Raw genomic sequence first — 15,855 nt, forward strand, 5'->3', positions numbered from 1 at the left:
CTTAGCATTTAATCAAAAAGAAGGAAAAAAGTTAGGAAACGTTTCCCTATATTCAAATGATCCAGTGGGAAAACTGTCAAAGTGGCTTTGTAGTGCTTACACATTACTTCTGAAAATGCAAATTTTGCAAAGAATTAAAAGGTTGTAGTAAAATGTCAAACTCTGTCTTTAGCTTGTCCTATTAACAGTTTTGAGGAATTGTGAAGTTTGCAATTGTTTTCTACTATTTGTGATTAATTTCTCTGACGGATTAAAGGACTGGTTTCAGGCAGAGAGAAAATATTTGATTTAGGAGAGACATGTGGAAATTAGTTTGACTCTATTAAAAGTTAATGAAGAGAAAACAGGAGCCTTTATGAATTTTATGCCCAAAGTAATGGAAACTCTAGGTCCTCTTGCCATTTTTGCTAAGTCTTCTATTGGAAACCTCGGAGTATGTTTTGACTCGGCCTTCACGTTGGATGCTGCCATTAAATTTCTGCTTTGCTCTTGTTTTTCCCACTAAGCAATCTTACCAAGTTATGCTCCATTGTTTTTACACTGTGAACTGTAAGTTGTTGCTCGTGCCTTTATTTAATCAAATCTGTACCCACATCAAATGATTTTATTTTTGGCTTACTAACATGGAAGCTTGCCTGTAAGGGTTTCTTCACTTGTTTCGAGGAACCCAGTGATTAAATGGTTTAACATCTTCCCTCTACACCAATTTAAAGTGGCAGTTTAAAGAGAAACAAAAAAGTAATCCATGGCAATGTAACTATGATTTAATAGCACTTTTCAAGTGTGACCCAGGCTGATAAAAGTTACTTATTTCCTGTAATTTGATTACATAGGCTTGATAACTAAGCGGGACGGTCTTGGACAAAAATAGATTAATTAAAAAAAATCAAAGCAAAGATCAGATTGCATCGTGGCTTTAAAACTACAAAAAATCTAAATTGAAGTAAAATTCAGAGTTTATTGGTAATAATGGGAGATTCCTCCGACAGAGGGCGGTAGAGTTCACTAATCTGAGGCTGCCTGTTTTAGTTCGGGTTCTCTCCACCAATAGGAAGCTGCTGGGTTCAAAGTTGAAGGGTTAAATCCAATATGGCGGCTAACAAGCGGGTGTTGTATGTGGGTACGTTATGGCTGTTTTTGTTAAATTTTCGCTGTTTGAGTGTATGTAGCTTACGAGTTTACGACTGTATTATAAATCTGTATCGTAGCAGTAATTCTGCGCATGTCAGGAACACGACAAAGACGCGCGAAAGCGAAGTTTAGCCCGAAAAATGAGCTCACGTTTAACCCGGCATGTAAATACTGTCCGTTATCCCAGCTCTCTACACTGTATTTGTTTAAAATGTTTTTCCCTTTTTTGGAATGCGGATCTTAAAAATGCGTGTTTATGTCAGGTGGTTTAGCAGAAGAGGTGGATGAGAAGGTGCTCCATGCTGCCTTTATTCCCTTTGGAGACATCATCGACATCCAGATCCCGCTGGACTATGAAACGGGTAAGATCAGGACCGTTTTATCCACGATTAACAATAAACCCTGCAGCAGCACAAGATGAAAGTGTTCGCTTTGTCTTGTGCTTTACATTTTCAGAGAAGCACAGAGGTTTTGCATTCATCGAATTTGAGCTTGCAGAGGTGAGTCCGGCGTCAACAGCCTACAGTGTGCTAATATTAGCCTATTAATGGTATTATGTAAATGATACAGCAGTGGAACAAATATCGTTGGGTCATTCTATGTCAGGTCAGATTTTCCTGAAAAAAATTCCAGGCAAAAATTTCTTTTTAATAATGATTATGCAAAATGTCAGGTCCCTGCTGTCATTAAAAATCTTACTAAAAATACTTAATGGGGATGAAGATAGGCAGCTGTTTGGATATTCTTCTGATATCATTTAAAAAACCTGTTATCTACAAAGCTAGATAACAGTCGTGTCCTGGTGCTTTATATGCTGTGAGTTATGATAGAAACAAAAATAAACGCTGGTACTTTTTTTTTCTCCTGGGTCCTCGTGCTTTCGTGTGATCAGTTTTTTTAAGGTTCCTACTTGTTCCTCCAGTTCTTCTACTTCTTTGTACATTCTCTCACATCCACTCTGATAGTTTCAGCCATCACCCTCTAGGAATTTGCTTGACGGCGGCAGGCCGCTCACAGTAGCTGTGGGCTGCATCGACCCCACATGTAGTTAGATTTTGTGGGAGCTGGACATCATGTTATGCTGTTGGGTTAGGATGTAGGGTTTCAAAGGGGTTTGCAGTTATAATGTAGCTACAGTGTAGATTTCACACTGAAGCATAAATCCCCAGTAAGGCACATAGTATCTTTAAGGCCAGGGTTCACATTAGGTGAATGGTTTTACACATATTACAAAAACACATTTTCATTTATCTCAAGTGTGTAATTCCACAGATATGACACTACCTACCAAATCCAAGTCATCGCTTTTAGGAAGAGGGAGTTTGTGTTCATATTATATGAAAAAAGTTTGATGTTCTCTCTCATTTTTGAAATATCCATGTTTTTTTGATGAACTGAGGTAAAATGAATCAATCACAGATTATTTTATGCACATGTTAATCTTGCTCTGTATACTTTAATTTAAATTAAAAATTACAATGTATTAAATCTTAATATGATCTTCCACTTCCTTGTTGAAGTAGTTTTGTTTGTTCTCTGGCGTGGAATCATCACTTAGTATTAACTTGGGTATTAGTCATTAATTAGTGTTCATCTGCATCTTGCAGTTTTAAGAGCTGGGAATTTACCAAAGTGAGTCATTTGAATGGTTATTGGTGACTTCAGGAGAAACATATTTCTGTCCTCATAACCTATTTATGGCTTCTTTCTCATCTTCTGCAGGATGCTGCAGCAGCTATTGATAACATGGTAAGTTTCTCATATAACTGCTAGACCAGAGACGTTATTCCCATTGAATAGCCAAAAAACATTATCAAAAGAACCCTTTTACCAATCAATCAATCGGACAGCCTGCCGACCTGTCCGGGATGTACCCCGCCTCCCGCCCTATGACAACGGGGATAGTCTCCGACCCCACCACGACCCTAAATATTAGAAAGTCGTGGCACATGATTGAAAACACGGCAGTCACCTGATCATTTGTTTTCATTAAGTGTCATAAAGGACATTCTAGTGTATCATCTGCTAAATTTGGTATTAAGGGAAGCACCGAAGCAGGTTTCCTTAGTAGTCTGAGATCTGGAGCAGCTCTTAGTATGGTTGTTATGCAGACACTCACAGATAACTTCACTCTGTCAAAAACCTTGTAATATTAAACAAAATGATCTGCTTGATTATTGTTAAAATGTTTTTTTATCCCTCTAGAATGAGTCTGAACTTTTTGGAAGGACTGTCCGCGTCAATATCGCCAAACCCATGAGAATCAAAGAAGGTTCTTCTCGACCAGGTGAATAACAAACACTTCATACATTTTGTTTGTCTCTTTAAAAAAAACAATTGCGGTTTTAACTTTAAGTCTGCCTTTCCTGCAGTGTGGTCGGATGATGACTGGTTGAAAAAGTTTTCTGGGAAGACCGTGGAAGAAGCTGAGGCAGAGGCAGCAGCTGGAGAAACACCCCAAACTACAGCTCAGGAGGTGAGAGGATTTCACTTCTAATCTGTGTCTCTGTGAGGTCTTCACTCTATAAATCTGTTAAGATGCAAGGCGATAATTGGTTCTTGCAGGGTGAGCCCCCGGCTAAAAAGGGCAGAGTAAATCCTCAGGTCTACATGGACATAAAGATCGGCAACAAGCCAGCAGGGAGACTGCGCTTCCTGCTCCGGGCTGACATTGTTCCCATGACAGCAGGTGTGTATGTGTATATGCTACAAATCCCAAATTTTTCCTCTTTTTCTGAACTGGTCTCCATGTGTGTAGAAAGAAACCTGTGTTATCTGTTAGAATAACTCTGCTCTTTAATTTTAGAGAACTTCCGCTGCTTGTGCACTCACGAAAAGGGCTTCGGCTACAAGGGCAGCAGCTTCCACCGCATCATCCCTCAGTTTATGTGCCAAGGAGGCGACTTCACCAACCACAACGGCACCGGCGGGAAGTCCATCTATGGCCGGAAGTTTGATGATGAAAACTTTGTCCTTAAACACACAGCTCCAGGTGAGCAGTCGTTTATGCTGCTCTGAGAAGGTGCAGTGAAGCATGTCAGCAAGGCTCCTGGTTTTTAGCTGATGTAGCTTTTTTATGACATATCAGTACTGGAGAGGTATTTCTATATCTTCCAGTTTAAAAAAAACAGCTGCAGTTGCTTGTGTAATTAGTGTTAACACTGGAAAAACGGGTCTTTCAGTGTGAATCAGCTCTTTTGTGATTTACGTCAGAAGCGCAACAAAAGACAAAGGTGTGTTGGCTCTTACTTCCTGTTCCTACAGCCGGATTGGACACGCCAGCATTTTTGTTTCAAACCTGTGATTGCTAAAGTGTTGAAAAGCGGCGTGGCACGACTGAAGCTGTTGCTCACATTTGGAATTCTTTGCATATGTAGCTGAAAACTCATAAATCAAGTGAGGAAACACAAATAACTCGCTGACAGACTTGTGTCACAGGTTGGCGAATGTAACAGATCAGTCCATCGTCCAATCACATTCACACGAGTCAAACAAGTGGGATCTAGTTCATGACAAACTTACTTTTCTCACCACTGGACACAATCGTAACTAAGAGCTGCTGTAATGATCTTTTTATCTGACTTTTAGTTAACACCTATTTAAACTAACACTACTGTCAATTACCATTGAACATAAATGGCATTAAGTGTAATTCTGGCACTTCAGGATTATTAGCCTGAAAACTACAGTTATGCCTTAACGAAGAATGAACCTTACTGGTGGATTTCTGAACTTTACTGACGCAAAGGCATTTTTAAAATTAGCGTTATAGATGAGAATGAGTTCTTTTTAAAGTAATTTGCAGGCTACATGATTAACTATGTAGGCGCAACCCACTCAACAAACTGACTAAAGGAAAGTAAATACTGGAATAGCTCACAGTTTGCAGTAACAAATCCTACATGGAAGACGCATCTCAGTGACAAACTCGATCTGTGATCACTTGTAACCTGGCAGGTGTGTTTCTGTAATATTCGTAGTGCCACTTCTAATCTATAACTTTTTGTGAGAGGCTAAAGATGTAAAATCAAGAGTCTTATATTTTTATTAACGTGTTAACGTGCGCATTCCCTGTCAAATAGGAATAACACGAAGAATATTACACAGCTATCATGGTGCTCTAGGTTTTTGTTTGGGTTATCAGCACTGCTATACGTAGGCAGGTTCTGCACAAAAGGCATGATTTTAGACTCGTGACATAGAGATGACTGATAAATCATAATTTCTTCATCACTGTTATATGAACATGTGCAGAACGAACATTGCAAAATCCACAGTGAATAAGAAAAGCTATTTTATTTACTCGTGGCATGTATTTACCCTCAGATTTTTGACCTCATTCAGTAAAAGCATGTTTGAATTCTTTTACTTTTGTTGATTAAGTGGATCGAGGCTATTCAGTGTTTGGTGCTTATGCGAGCAGACTGGACCTGATAAAGAAGAACAATAGGGCTGTACAGCTAATACACACGTTGTATCATTGCAATACTGGTAATGTTATCACAGACTTTGTGCAGACATATTGTAACAACATATTTTCCACATTCAGTTGAAACCAGTTTTATTAAAATGCTGCCGATTCACTACAGCAGATCGTTTATGGTCTACAGTATTAGGCCTAAACCCCCAAAATCTGATGATCCCCTATGTGCAGCACCTGATGAAAGTGGGAAGGAAAAACTACTTTTTAATAGGAAGCAACCTCGAGCAGAACTAGGCTCAGGCAGGGCTGACTGACTAACTGTTGTCTCCTATGCACACAGGGCAACTCTCCATGGCGAACTCTGGGTCAAACACAAATGGCTCTCAGTTCTTCATCACCACTGACAAAACGGACTGGTTGGATGGCAAACATGTGGTGTTTGGAGAGCTGGTGGAGGGGATGGATGTGCTGCGAGCAATGGAGGTAAGGGTCAAAGCTGCAGGAGGAGTTTTCTTTCTAACAGTGTAGGCTGCTGTTTCACTTTTAAGAGGTATTGGTTAAGAAAAAACAGTGTTCTTTTTCAATATACACCACTGTTTGTGCTCCATAAACCTGGGAATGCACCGGATGGGATGTGCGTCTTCCCAACACAGACCTTTCCAGCACAGTTTTGTTTCGCCTTTTCACGCCTTCATTTTGCATCTGGAGTGTTTCAGTGGTGGACAGGACCTTTCTGTTTAGAAAATTCTCAAGAACAGCTCAGGTTGTGCAGCTTGGAGACAAAGTTAAGGAAGCGATGCTGAGATGTTTTGGACATGTGCAGAGGAGAGATGGTGGAGAGCAAAGGATGTTGAATATGGGGGTGGAATATTCAGTATACTAGTATAAAGTGTATATAAAAGCTATCACAACATTCAGAACAGAATCGGACAACAAAGCTTTCAAATGCGTGGCTCCCTGTTTCTGGAATGATCTGCAGAGACGGCTCGGACTACTGTGGCCCTGTAGATGTCACTTTTAAAGGACTGACAGTGAACGATCATGTCATGTCAGATAACTTGTTGTTGTTTTCTCTCTGCAGGCTCAGGGAGCCAAAGACGGAAAGCCGAAGCAGAAAGTGATCATCTCGGACTGTGGAGAGTATGTGTGAACAAAAAGCACTGTGTGTGTGTGTGTGTGTGTGTGTGTGTGTGTGTGTGTGTGTGTGTGTGTGTGTGTATGAAAGCGGCACATGTCTGAGAGCAAGATGACCTTTTGCTGTTTTGTACTTTGAAACCAGATCTTCTGCCATGTAAATATTTCAATAAACTCATTTTATAATGAAACGTGTTTCTTTGATTGTCTTATCTGCTTAGCGCCACAGTGAAGGCAATTTTTTTGCAGATATTTACTGTTGTATGGTTTTGCAAGGTTAAAGGGACCTAATATGCTCCGTAATTTTATTCTTGCATGATTCAAATTTAAAAATAATCCTAATTAATCTTAACCTGGGTTTTGGTGCAACTCACTTAAAGACCATCCTCCCTTTAAAGGTCGCTTTCCTCCGATTGGCTGCCCCTCACAAAAGTAGAGGGGGCTGCTTCCAATCTAGGAATATCTAATGTGAACTGCAAAATATAAAGCAAAGAGTAATATGCAAATTAGGCATGATATATCTAAATAAATCTAAATCTACTGTAAAGACATTTAGAACAAGAATGAAAGTGGACGTTTGGTGTTACAGAAAATTTTAATGTTGAAATGACTTTTAAGGCATTTTGTTCGGGAAACGTTATTTAGCGAATATGCAGATAAAAAAATCTCACAACTGCAAATTAGCACAAATGTGCAGCAGACAGTGTAAATAGACATCTGCATTCTTTCAGTTTGCCTTAACTTGTGCCTGTCTCTGCTTAAGCTTGTTGTTTCCCAGCTGAACAGGATCCACCACATCATTGATTTTTAATTAGTCTTCTAAAAAAAATAACAGCGAGGAGGAAAAAAGTTGCAGCGGAATTATTTTTGCATATTTCAAAGCAGCCAAAATAACTCCCCATGACTGAACAAGTTCTAGGTGGAGCAGTTATTTCACCTGAACACGCTGAGCTCGAGGCAGACGGGCGACTCCGCCCCTTCCACTCCCATCCTGTTGGGAAATGTTCCGAGAGTGTCATCGGAGAGGTTCGTCCAAACTCCGCTCCTGCGCTCCGACTTTGAACCGCGACATCTGGGTTTAAACTGTGAGTATTCTCAGACATGTGTAAAGAAGTTGCTCAGATATTAAAGCCAGTTTGTTTCAGTGTGTTTTTAGTGCTTGTTGTCTACTTTGGTTTGCGCTATTGCGCGTTAACTGTTAAAACTGTGTGAAGTTGAAAGGCTGGTTTGACTTGACGGATTGAGACTCCGCACGCAGATGATTGCCAAAGTCAGACGTTTTGCTACTGAAAACACACGGTATACGTTTTCAGTCTCTTTTCTGCTCACGTTACACGGATTTGTGTATTTCACTGTTGCCCCAAATCCGTGTAAACACGCAAACGTGTACGTTTATGACCCAGCTCCTCCTCACTTTGTTCCTTCTCCCTTTTTATGCATTTGTGACTCGACTGCGTTTTCTTCTTGTTTCAGGCTAGTTTATCCCTCACGTTGGTCTGTTCCACCAACGGCTGCCTCTGTCTTCCATCAGCAGACAGACTGTGAACAAAAGTCATCATGAATTGGGTAGTTCTCCAGGGCCTCCTCAGCGGGGTGAACAAATACTCCACAGCCTTCGGCAGAGTGTGGCTCTCTGTTGTTTTTCTCTTTAGAATTATGGTGTTCGTGGTGGCAGCAGAAAAGGTGTGGGGAGATGAACAGAAAGACTTCACATGCAACACAAATCAGCCCGGCTGCCATAATGTCTGCTTTGACCACTTCTTCCCCGTCTCCCATGTGCGCCTGTGGGCCCTCCAGCTTATCTTCGTCACCTGCCCCTCGTTCCTGGTGGTGATGCACGTCGCCTACAGGGAGGACAGAGAACGGAAAAACCAGCTAAAGTATGGAGAGAACTGCAAACGTCTCTACCCAAACACGGGCAAGAAGCGTGGAGGCCTGTGGTGGACCTATGTCCTCACTTTGGTCTTCAAAATAGGCGTGGACGCCACCTTCGTCTTCCTCGTTTACCACATGTACGAGGGCTACAGCTTCCCCAGTCTCATTAAGTGTACAGAGGTTCCCTGCCCCAACACGGTGGATTGCTTCATCTCTCGGCCTACTGAGAAGAGAATCTTCACCATCTTCATGGTGGTCACCAGCTTGGCCTGCATCCTCCTCTCCTTTTTTGAAATCCTCTACCTAGTCGGAAAACGCTGCCATGAGTTTCTCAGCTCAGCCCATCACTCTCGTCAGGTCATCACCCACTCAATGTCCAGCGGAAGCAAACTGATGGAGGCAAACGCTCTAAAGTCAGCGGAACAAGGCACCAATGTTAAGAAGCCGTACTATGTCGTCGTATCTTGAGATACTGAGAACATTACACAGACTTTATGAAAAAGACATGGGAAAGCAAAGCTGTCTCTCGTCATTCTACAGCAACTTCCTTAAAAGACTTGACAGAAGATTTTTCTTCTTCTCAGAGACTGAACTGCAGTGTAGTTTACTCTATATGGTTTTAAAAGTTTAAATTCTGCACTCCTCTCTGCTGTAGGGACTTATTTTACGGTTTACATTTCTTTAGCCCTTTCAGAGAATAAAAACCAATTTGTGCAAAGCGGTGTCCAACTTAGCCTTGAGATCAAATACATGAGTCACTCGCTGGTTTGGCGAGTAAGGTTTTACAAACACATGTGGCTGTAAGTGTGTAAGATTTTCCCTCTGCTCTTGCCCAGCCTCAAGATGTTTGGTTCAAACTGTGTGCAGTCTTTCCCTCTGACTCAGACACGTGTGTTAGACTCTTGGTGAACTGTATTTTTCATTATTTATCAAAAGGTTGGAAAGTTGGTGCATTTTACTGTCTGTAGTTGTTGTTGTTGTTTCTGAAAAGTATTTCCTGTGTACATGCAGTAGAGAACAAAGAGCAGTCAGTGATATCAGGGTGTTTATATTTCACTGCACTGAGATGCAGTTTTGTTGTGATTATTTTTCATTAAAGATTATAATTTTGCATTTTGAGTATGTTTTTATTAGTCCAGGGTTGAGTCCTAGAGGTCCACATACTGCAGCATATACTGTATTAACTTCAGAATGAGAGCTGTAGTTCCAGTAAACAGATAATCTTCCCATGCAGAACAATGTAAAGCAGACGGCCTGTCCAGAAAAGGATTAGAGGTTCTGTGGTTGGACTAAGGCGTCAGACTTTCTTCTCTTGTTTTCTTCCTTCATCCGTGTGTTTCATAAGACCCTCTCTCATTGGCTGCACAAATTGCTTTGTTGCCATGAGCAGCGCCCTCATAACTTTTTACAGTTGACTGGTACTTTGAGACGGGCAGAGCAGGAACCTCCCACTCCTCGGTTTGTTTCATCCCTGCTGACGTGTGGATCCACCCAGCACAGGAATTTGTTATTCTGAATGGACAGCTCCAGCATTTACACTGTAAGAGAGATGAAGTAGACCTAAGGAGAGAGTTTTTTGCTCTCATTGAGACATGTAGCCATGAATGTTTAACTGGAACTGTTAAAGTCTATTTTAGCAGACACTCCTTTCAAAAAATACCCGTGAGGTCTGTAGATTATCGTAATAACATTCAGGAAACCCACTTTCACCTTCACTGTGGAATGGCATCAGAAATATGAGAGATGTGCAGTGGATTTTCATGTAACGTGGACTAAGTAGAAAAATTTGTTTTGGTATGTATGTGCATGACTTAGGTCAAGTGATCCTTAAAATTACCTGAACTTTCAGAAATATTCTCCAGGCTGCCGGAGGTCCTTGTCGGGCCATCTAGAGATGAATTAAATATTGATTGAGAGAATCTTAAATGCCAATAGTTCAGATTATTTGACAAATGCCCCAAAACTCACTGGTACCGTCTGCCACAAATGGGAATAATTGCAAGTTTACATAGTTTTATATATGTAACTCACTGTTGTTGAGTTTGGGGCTTTTGGTGGGAGAAACTTTGGAATAGGTGGTTGTTTCCCACCAGGTCCAGCACAATTAGATGCATTAGAAATGAGAGTAACTTTAGTTACGGCCATAATGTTTTCCTGTCATGGAACAATGCAAGTTTTCCTGAAGCAGTGTGACCAGTCATGATTTGGCTTAACATAAAGTAAATTAGTCAGAATTTTTTTTAGAGGATCCTTCCACAAGGGAAAAGGCAGAAGACGAACGTGGACCTTAGATAGTTGATATTTTATGGTGATGACAATAACCCAATAATAACTTTATTAACCTTCGTCACATAAAGTATTGTGTAATATAAACTGGCACTGAAATTTAGAGCAACTTCATGCTCAGCTCTGTTCTGTCCTTGTTCTATGTGGTCTGTTTGTGTGGGTCTTTTCTTTAATGAGCCTCATCATCAGACCTTCCCTGGTGTATCTTCTCATCTTGCACCAACTTCCTCTGTTCTGTTTCCTTACTTTCATCACAACCAGAGAAGTGTTTATCCTGTTGTTTTGGCCTCTCACGTAAAGACTTGCCACGGTTGAGTCACAGTCTGCATTTTTCCAGGCGTGCCTCATCTGCCTTGACTAGTTCTTCATTAAAAGTCTAGAAGACTCTTTTTTTTAACCCCTCCCCGAACTGAATGTAATTTCTGTCCACTGAACTGATCTAAGTTGTGAATTGCTGATGTTGTGCTGCCCTGCCCTCAGAGGATTTCCTGAAAAGTTCAACCATGTCATTTAAAGAGAGCACCACTTCAACAATCTGCCTCTAATGTTGCTTTTACATTTACAAAATGACACAAAGGTGTTTGTTGTTTGAATGCAAGACTGGAATATGTAAAGGAAGTTCTTTCTAAAGCATTTAAAGATATACAGTTGAATTAATTGTGGTTGTGCACATTTTCACCTGGTTCTGGATAAATGAATTGTAATTCACATCTCAGTTCAAAGTTCTTATTTTAACTCTGTCTTTTAAGCGGTTTACAAGGTGCAAAGAGTAACGGTAACTTAACTTAATGATCAGGTTTGGTTTTGCACCGTGCATGTGACACCTGAACAGGAACTTCTGTGATTTCTGAGAACTTTTCCTGGACTTATTTTAACTTTTGTGTTTGGTGGGGAGCCATGGTTATTATGAGCCTGTACCAAACCCATTAGGGCATTGTGTTTGTGATACTAAACAGTACAAACAAACCTGACTTATATTATTGTATTATATTATTTGTATATAATACAAATGCTTTCAGCACAAGAGCTGGCAAGTTGTAGCAAGGCCCTGGAATTTCAAACAAACAGACATTGGATGTTCCAGACAGAATCTTCATCTGCAAAATAATACAATACTGTTTTTAGCCTACAGATGAGGAGACAAAAGCTGCAGCTTATGATCTTACAATGAAGAGGAGCTTGAGCGTTCTGGGAGTTTGTGAGTTGTTATCTGAGAAGAGTACACGCTTGAAAAGCATAAAGGAAACACAATATTCAGCCTTGAAAGTCATAATTAAATGAAAGAAGAAAACTGATTCATTTACAAAGAAAAGAACAGAAACAAAACAAATATACAAACTGATCTCTCAGCTAACAAAAGTCTAATCTTTTGCTTTAACCTCGTTAAAAGAAAAAAAAAAAGTAGTGTAGGGAAAGTTTCAACATGAAGAGGAAGAGTCACACAAAACAACAAAAAATGTATTCACCTTAGGGTGTGTCCTCCTTTTAGTCTACTCTGTTAAGCACTCAGAAACAAGTTGAGGCAAGGCAGCAAACCCTGTTCTTGGAATCCTCAAACATAAAAAAATGAAGCTAAGCGCTTTGCCTTTTAAACCTTTGAAAAATAAATAAATAAGTAATATATTGAAGGGGTTTATGCCAGTTAACGCTGTTCGATGAGATTTAATCAGTCAGATTAATATTGGTACACCTCAGAAGGTACATGTGTGGGGAAGAAGACTCTTATTCACTGTGAAGTAATGATAAGTCTGATCTTCAGACCCTCAGAATGATTCCTGGTGGTCCCCAGATTGCCACCAGTACATTTGAACCAAGTGTGGTGATTGCTCCCGTATTTTCAAATCCTACAAGAATTACCCGGAAACAACGCAGTTCGTTGCTGTGATAGTTTTTATACTGTCTTGGCGAACAAGAGGCACAGGGAGAGAGGGAGATGAGGAACATCTGGGGGTAAGTTCTAGTCTTTCGTCTTAACCACACCCACAAAGACATTTCTCAGCACTGCGTTCCCTTACCTGGCGAGCAGAGCCAGATCTGTGCACTAAAGGAGTCAAACGAACTCAAAGAAACGACAGATCATCGGGGAATATACACGTGCTTGCATCGGTTTGGAACAATTATGGATTAAAACTCTTGGGTTAGTGAAAACCTTTTTCTTCCTCCTCTTGATTTTGACATTTAAACTTCGTAAATTTACTTCGCGTTTGCGCAAGCTGGAAATGATCGCAGGCTGAGTGATCGATTCGCTGACTTTCGTAGAGCAATTTATGTAACTGTAATTTATCTCTGGTGAATGAGAAGAGCCATGTACGTGCCGCGGTGTCCAAAAAGTCAAAAAACTAAACAAAACCCAAGACAGCCCGTGCGTAACAGGCTTTTTTTAAAGACCTGTAAAGATTCAAAGAACCCGAGTCTACTCATTAACAAATTAACATAATAGGACTGGTGCTTATTTATCTCCTTTTAATGTTTAACTGTTTAACTATAAAGTTCCAAAAAGTACATTTTATGTGTATAAGCCCTGGGTGTGTTAGTGTTGGCTCAGCTATTTCCTTTTTGAGCAAGCTGGCATGAAGCCTACTCATAATTGCGTTTGTGGGTGTTTCTGGTAGCACTGATAGATTAGAAGTGGGAGCTGTTTTTAAATAAAAATCAGCTTTAGAAGATCCAGTGCCATTTTTTTCCTTTTAAGTAAGAAAATTTTTTCATTTTTAAAGAAAGCCTCTTATGTAAGAGCTCACAAACACTAACGTTCAGAGTCTCAAAGCGGATAATTCAGGTGATAGTGAATATATGCTCAACCATTCTTCATTTTACCACATCCAGGTCTGAAGAGAAACTGCTACTCACAGTTCCAGAACCGAGATACTTAACTGCCAGACTAGACCATGGACTGGAAAACCTTTCAAGCCCTCCTCAGTGGGGTGAACAAATACTCCACGGCATTTGGGCGTCTTTGGCTGTCAGTGGTGTTTGTGTTCAGGGTGTTGGTGTATGTGGTGGCAGCAGAACGAGTGTGGGGTGACGAGCAGAAGGACTTTGACTGCAACACCAAGCAGCCCGGCTGTGCCAACGTCTGCTATGATCACTTCTTCCCCATCTCCCACATCCGCCTATGGGCCTTGCAGCTCATCTTTGTCACCTGTCCATCATTAATGGTGGTCATGCATGTGGCGTATCGTGATGACCGTGAGCGCAAGTACAAGGCCAAGCATGGTGAGAACACCAAGCTGTACAACAACACGGGCAAGAAACATGGCGGCTTATGGTGGACCTACCTGATCAGCCTCTTTGCTAAGACGGGAATTGAAATCGCCTTCCTCTATATCCTCCATCGAATATACGACAGCTTCTACCTGCCAAGGCTGGTCAAGTGTGAAGTGCTGCCTTGCCCGAACGTTGTGGACTGCTACATTGGTCACCCCACTGAAAAGAAAGTCTTTACATACTTCATGGTCGGAGCTTCAGCCCTCTGCATCGTCCTGAATATCTGTGAGATCTTTTATCTCATCTACAAGCGCATTGTAAGGTGTGCAAAAAAGGTTAAAAGACGCAACCGTGCCATGGACATCCAACATGACGACTTTGAGGACCCCTTTAACAACTACAACCGTGTTGGGTCGAAGCATGATCTAAAGGAAAAGCCTGCGTTCCTCAAATCTTCATACAAGTCTCCTCCGTACAGGCCATCTTCAATCAGACTTGAGGAGAAGATACGAGCCTCTGCTCCTAACCTATCCATCTCATGATCAGAGCTGAAACCAGGCCAAAGAGCAAAAGCTCTGCAGAGTTTGGGCTGCAATCCAAAGACAGAACTAAAAAAACGAGAGACTCAGAACAATGAGCCAAACTACATTCTGTCAGAGCCTGGAAGTTGAGTCATCAGTACTGGATTCATCCTGTGGACCCTTGTGTCCACATGCAAGACTTAAGGAGCACATGAACTTTTGTTTTGGCTTGAAGCAAAATTGGTCTTTTAGGGATATGCGGTTTGAATTTTGTAATAAAGGTTCACTGTGCGGTGAGGGGGTGGTGGTGGTAATTAATCCTCCCTGCCAGTATCCCATGTAAGAGCACCCTACTTCCCGTTTTGCTTCTGTGATCTCTTTATTTTAATTTGAACCTAAATCATGGATTTCCGTTCCCAGTTTTATAGTAAAGAGTTGTGCAGTGGAGTGTGGAGGCTTGTTTGGTGATACGTATGTTTGAGGAATACTAGAAATTGTGCAAACTGGCTTAAAAAATGAGTTTTCTATTGCATTTAGGATCAACTATGGTAACAAAAAATGCATTTATTGTTGTTGCATTGTTCTTTCTGAATCCTTGGTAGACATGTTGCTTGGTCTCAGGTTTATGCTGTAGACACGCTGTGTTTTGACGTACTTGTACACAACGCCGTCTGATCCAAGACCACTGTTGATTTTAAAGGTGAAAGGAATGCTGCTGTTTAATTCAGTGCTGGTAGAGCTGGAAGACTGTGGAGACACACACACAGCTCACTGAACTGTATTCAAGTATTTTTGTGAGTCACTCATCGGCCACTGTGGAAACTCGGAGGAATTGTATTTCCTGTCCTTGTTATTATTTCATTTTTATAATTGTAAAGATGTTAAATGTTTGGAATATGTTTCTGTTTGGTCTTTTATCAGAGCGTCACTCCATGCCAGTTCATCAAATGCCTAAAATGTCTAAAAACAGCCCTATCTTCATCCTCGAAAGTATTTTAAATGTATTTATATAATTTGTTTCTTTGTTTGAGAAAACAGTAAGGACCTGAAACTTTCTACAGTTGCTATTAAGAGCTGCCTTTAATCCCCTGGATTAATTTTTTAGGCCGTTCTGTGATCAGGTGGGACGTCTACTTGTCAATATATTATGTTTATGTTGTTTCAAACACATACGTCGATTTGAAAAATCAACATACGTTCACATTTGTAAACACGTTAGAATTTAGATAATTACATAACTGTTAGATTTCAGTCACCGACTCATTCCTTCAGGCTTTT

General features: G+C 40.7%; 3 protein-coding genes across 4 annotated transcripts; all 3 read left to right on the forward strand.

The window, feature by feature from the left end:
• The first annotated feature begins 1,077 nt into the window (after positions 1–1,077).
• On the forward strand, positions 1,078–6,857 carry ppie (peptidylprolyl isomerase E (cyclophilin E)). The gene is made up of 10 exons (XM_063499563.1): positions 1,078–1,120; positions 1,395–1,493; positions 1,588–1,631; positions 2,854–2,880; positions 3,337–3,418; positions 3,504–3,607; positions 3,697–3,820; positions 3,938–4,123; positions 5,895–6,037; positions 6,636–6,857. The coding sequence occupies exons 1-10, from the start codon at positions 1,090–1,092 to the stop codon at positions 6,702–6,704; spliced, it is 909 nt and encodes a 302-aa protein (XP_063355633.1). The 5' UTR covers positions 1,078–1,089; the 3' UTR covers positions 6,705–6,857.
• An 845-nt stretch (positions 6,858–7,702) lies between these two features.
• Positions 7,703–9,528, forward strand: gjb10 (gap junction protein beta 10). The gene is made up of 2 exons (XM_063498536.1): positions 7,703–7,773; positions 8,162–9,528. Exon 2 carries the CDS (start codon positions 8,246–8,248, stop codon positions 9,029–9,031), a length of 786 nt encoding a protein of 261 aa, XP_063354606.1. The 5' UTR covers positions 7,703–7,773; positions 8,162–8,245; the 3' UTR covers positions 9,032–9,528.
• Positions 9,529–12,717: 3,189 nt separating this feature from the next.
• Positions 12,718–15,400, forward strand: gjb3 (gap junction protein beta 3). Of its 2 annotated transcripts, none has more exons than XM_063498521.1 (2): positions 12,718–12,799; positions 13,676–15,400. In XM_063498521.1, exon 2 carries the CDS (start codon positions 13,738–13,740, stop codon positions 14,596–14,598), a length of 861 nt encoding a protein of 286 aa, XP_063354591.1. In that variant the 5' UTR covers positions 12,718–12,799; positions 13,676–13,737; the 3' UTR covers positions 14,599–15,400. The 2 variants fall into 2 exon arrangements, with proteins under 2 accessions (XP_063354591.1, XP_063354590.1); XM_063498520.1 differs by lacking the exon at positions 12,718–12,799 and adding an exon at positions 12,886–12,986.
• Positions 15,401–15,855: the final 455 nt, after the last annotated feature.

Source organism: Pelmatolapia mariae, linkage group LG16_19 (genome assembly GCF_036321145.2).
Source record: "Pelmatolapia mariae isolate MD_Pm_ZW linkage group LG16_19, Pm_UMD_F_2, whole genome shotgun sequence".
NCBI lineage: Eukaryota > Metazoa > Chordata > Actinopteri > Cichliformes > Cichlidae > Pelmatolapia > Pelmatolapia mariae.

What these genes read in the sequence shown, in the direction of transcription:
- ppie (XM_063499563.1), top strand. Translation starts at nt 1,090, where the DNA reads ATGGCGGCTAACAAGCGGGTGTTGTATGTGG. An exon ending in CAAGCGGGTGTTGTATGTGG is followed by an intron (nt 1,121 to 1,394) that starts GTACGTTATGGC and finishes TGTTTATGTCAG; the next exon opens with GTGGTTTAGCAGAAGAGGTG. An exon ending in CCTTAAACACACAGCTCCAG is followed by an intron (nt 4,124 to 5,894) that starts GTGAGCAGTCGT and finishes CTATGCACACAG; the next exon opens with GGCAACTCTCCATGGCGAAC.
- gjb10 (XM_063498536.1), top strand. Translation starts at nt 8,246, where the DNA reads ATGAATTGGGTAGTTCTCCAGGGCCTCCTCAGCGGGGTGAACAAATAC.
- gjb3 (XM_063498521.1), top strand. Translation starts at nt 13,738, where the DNA reads ATGGACTGGAAAACCTTTCAAGCCCTCCTCAGTGGGGTGAACAAATAC.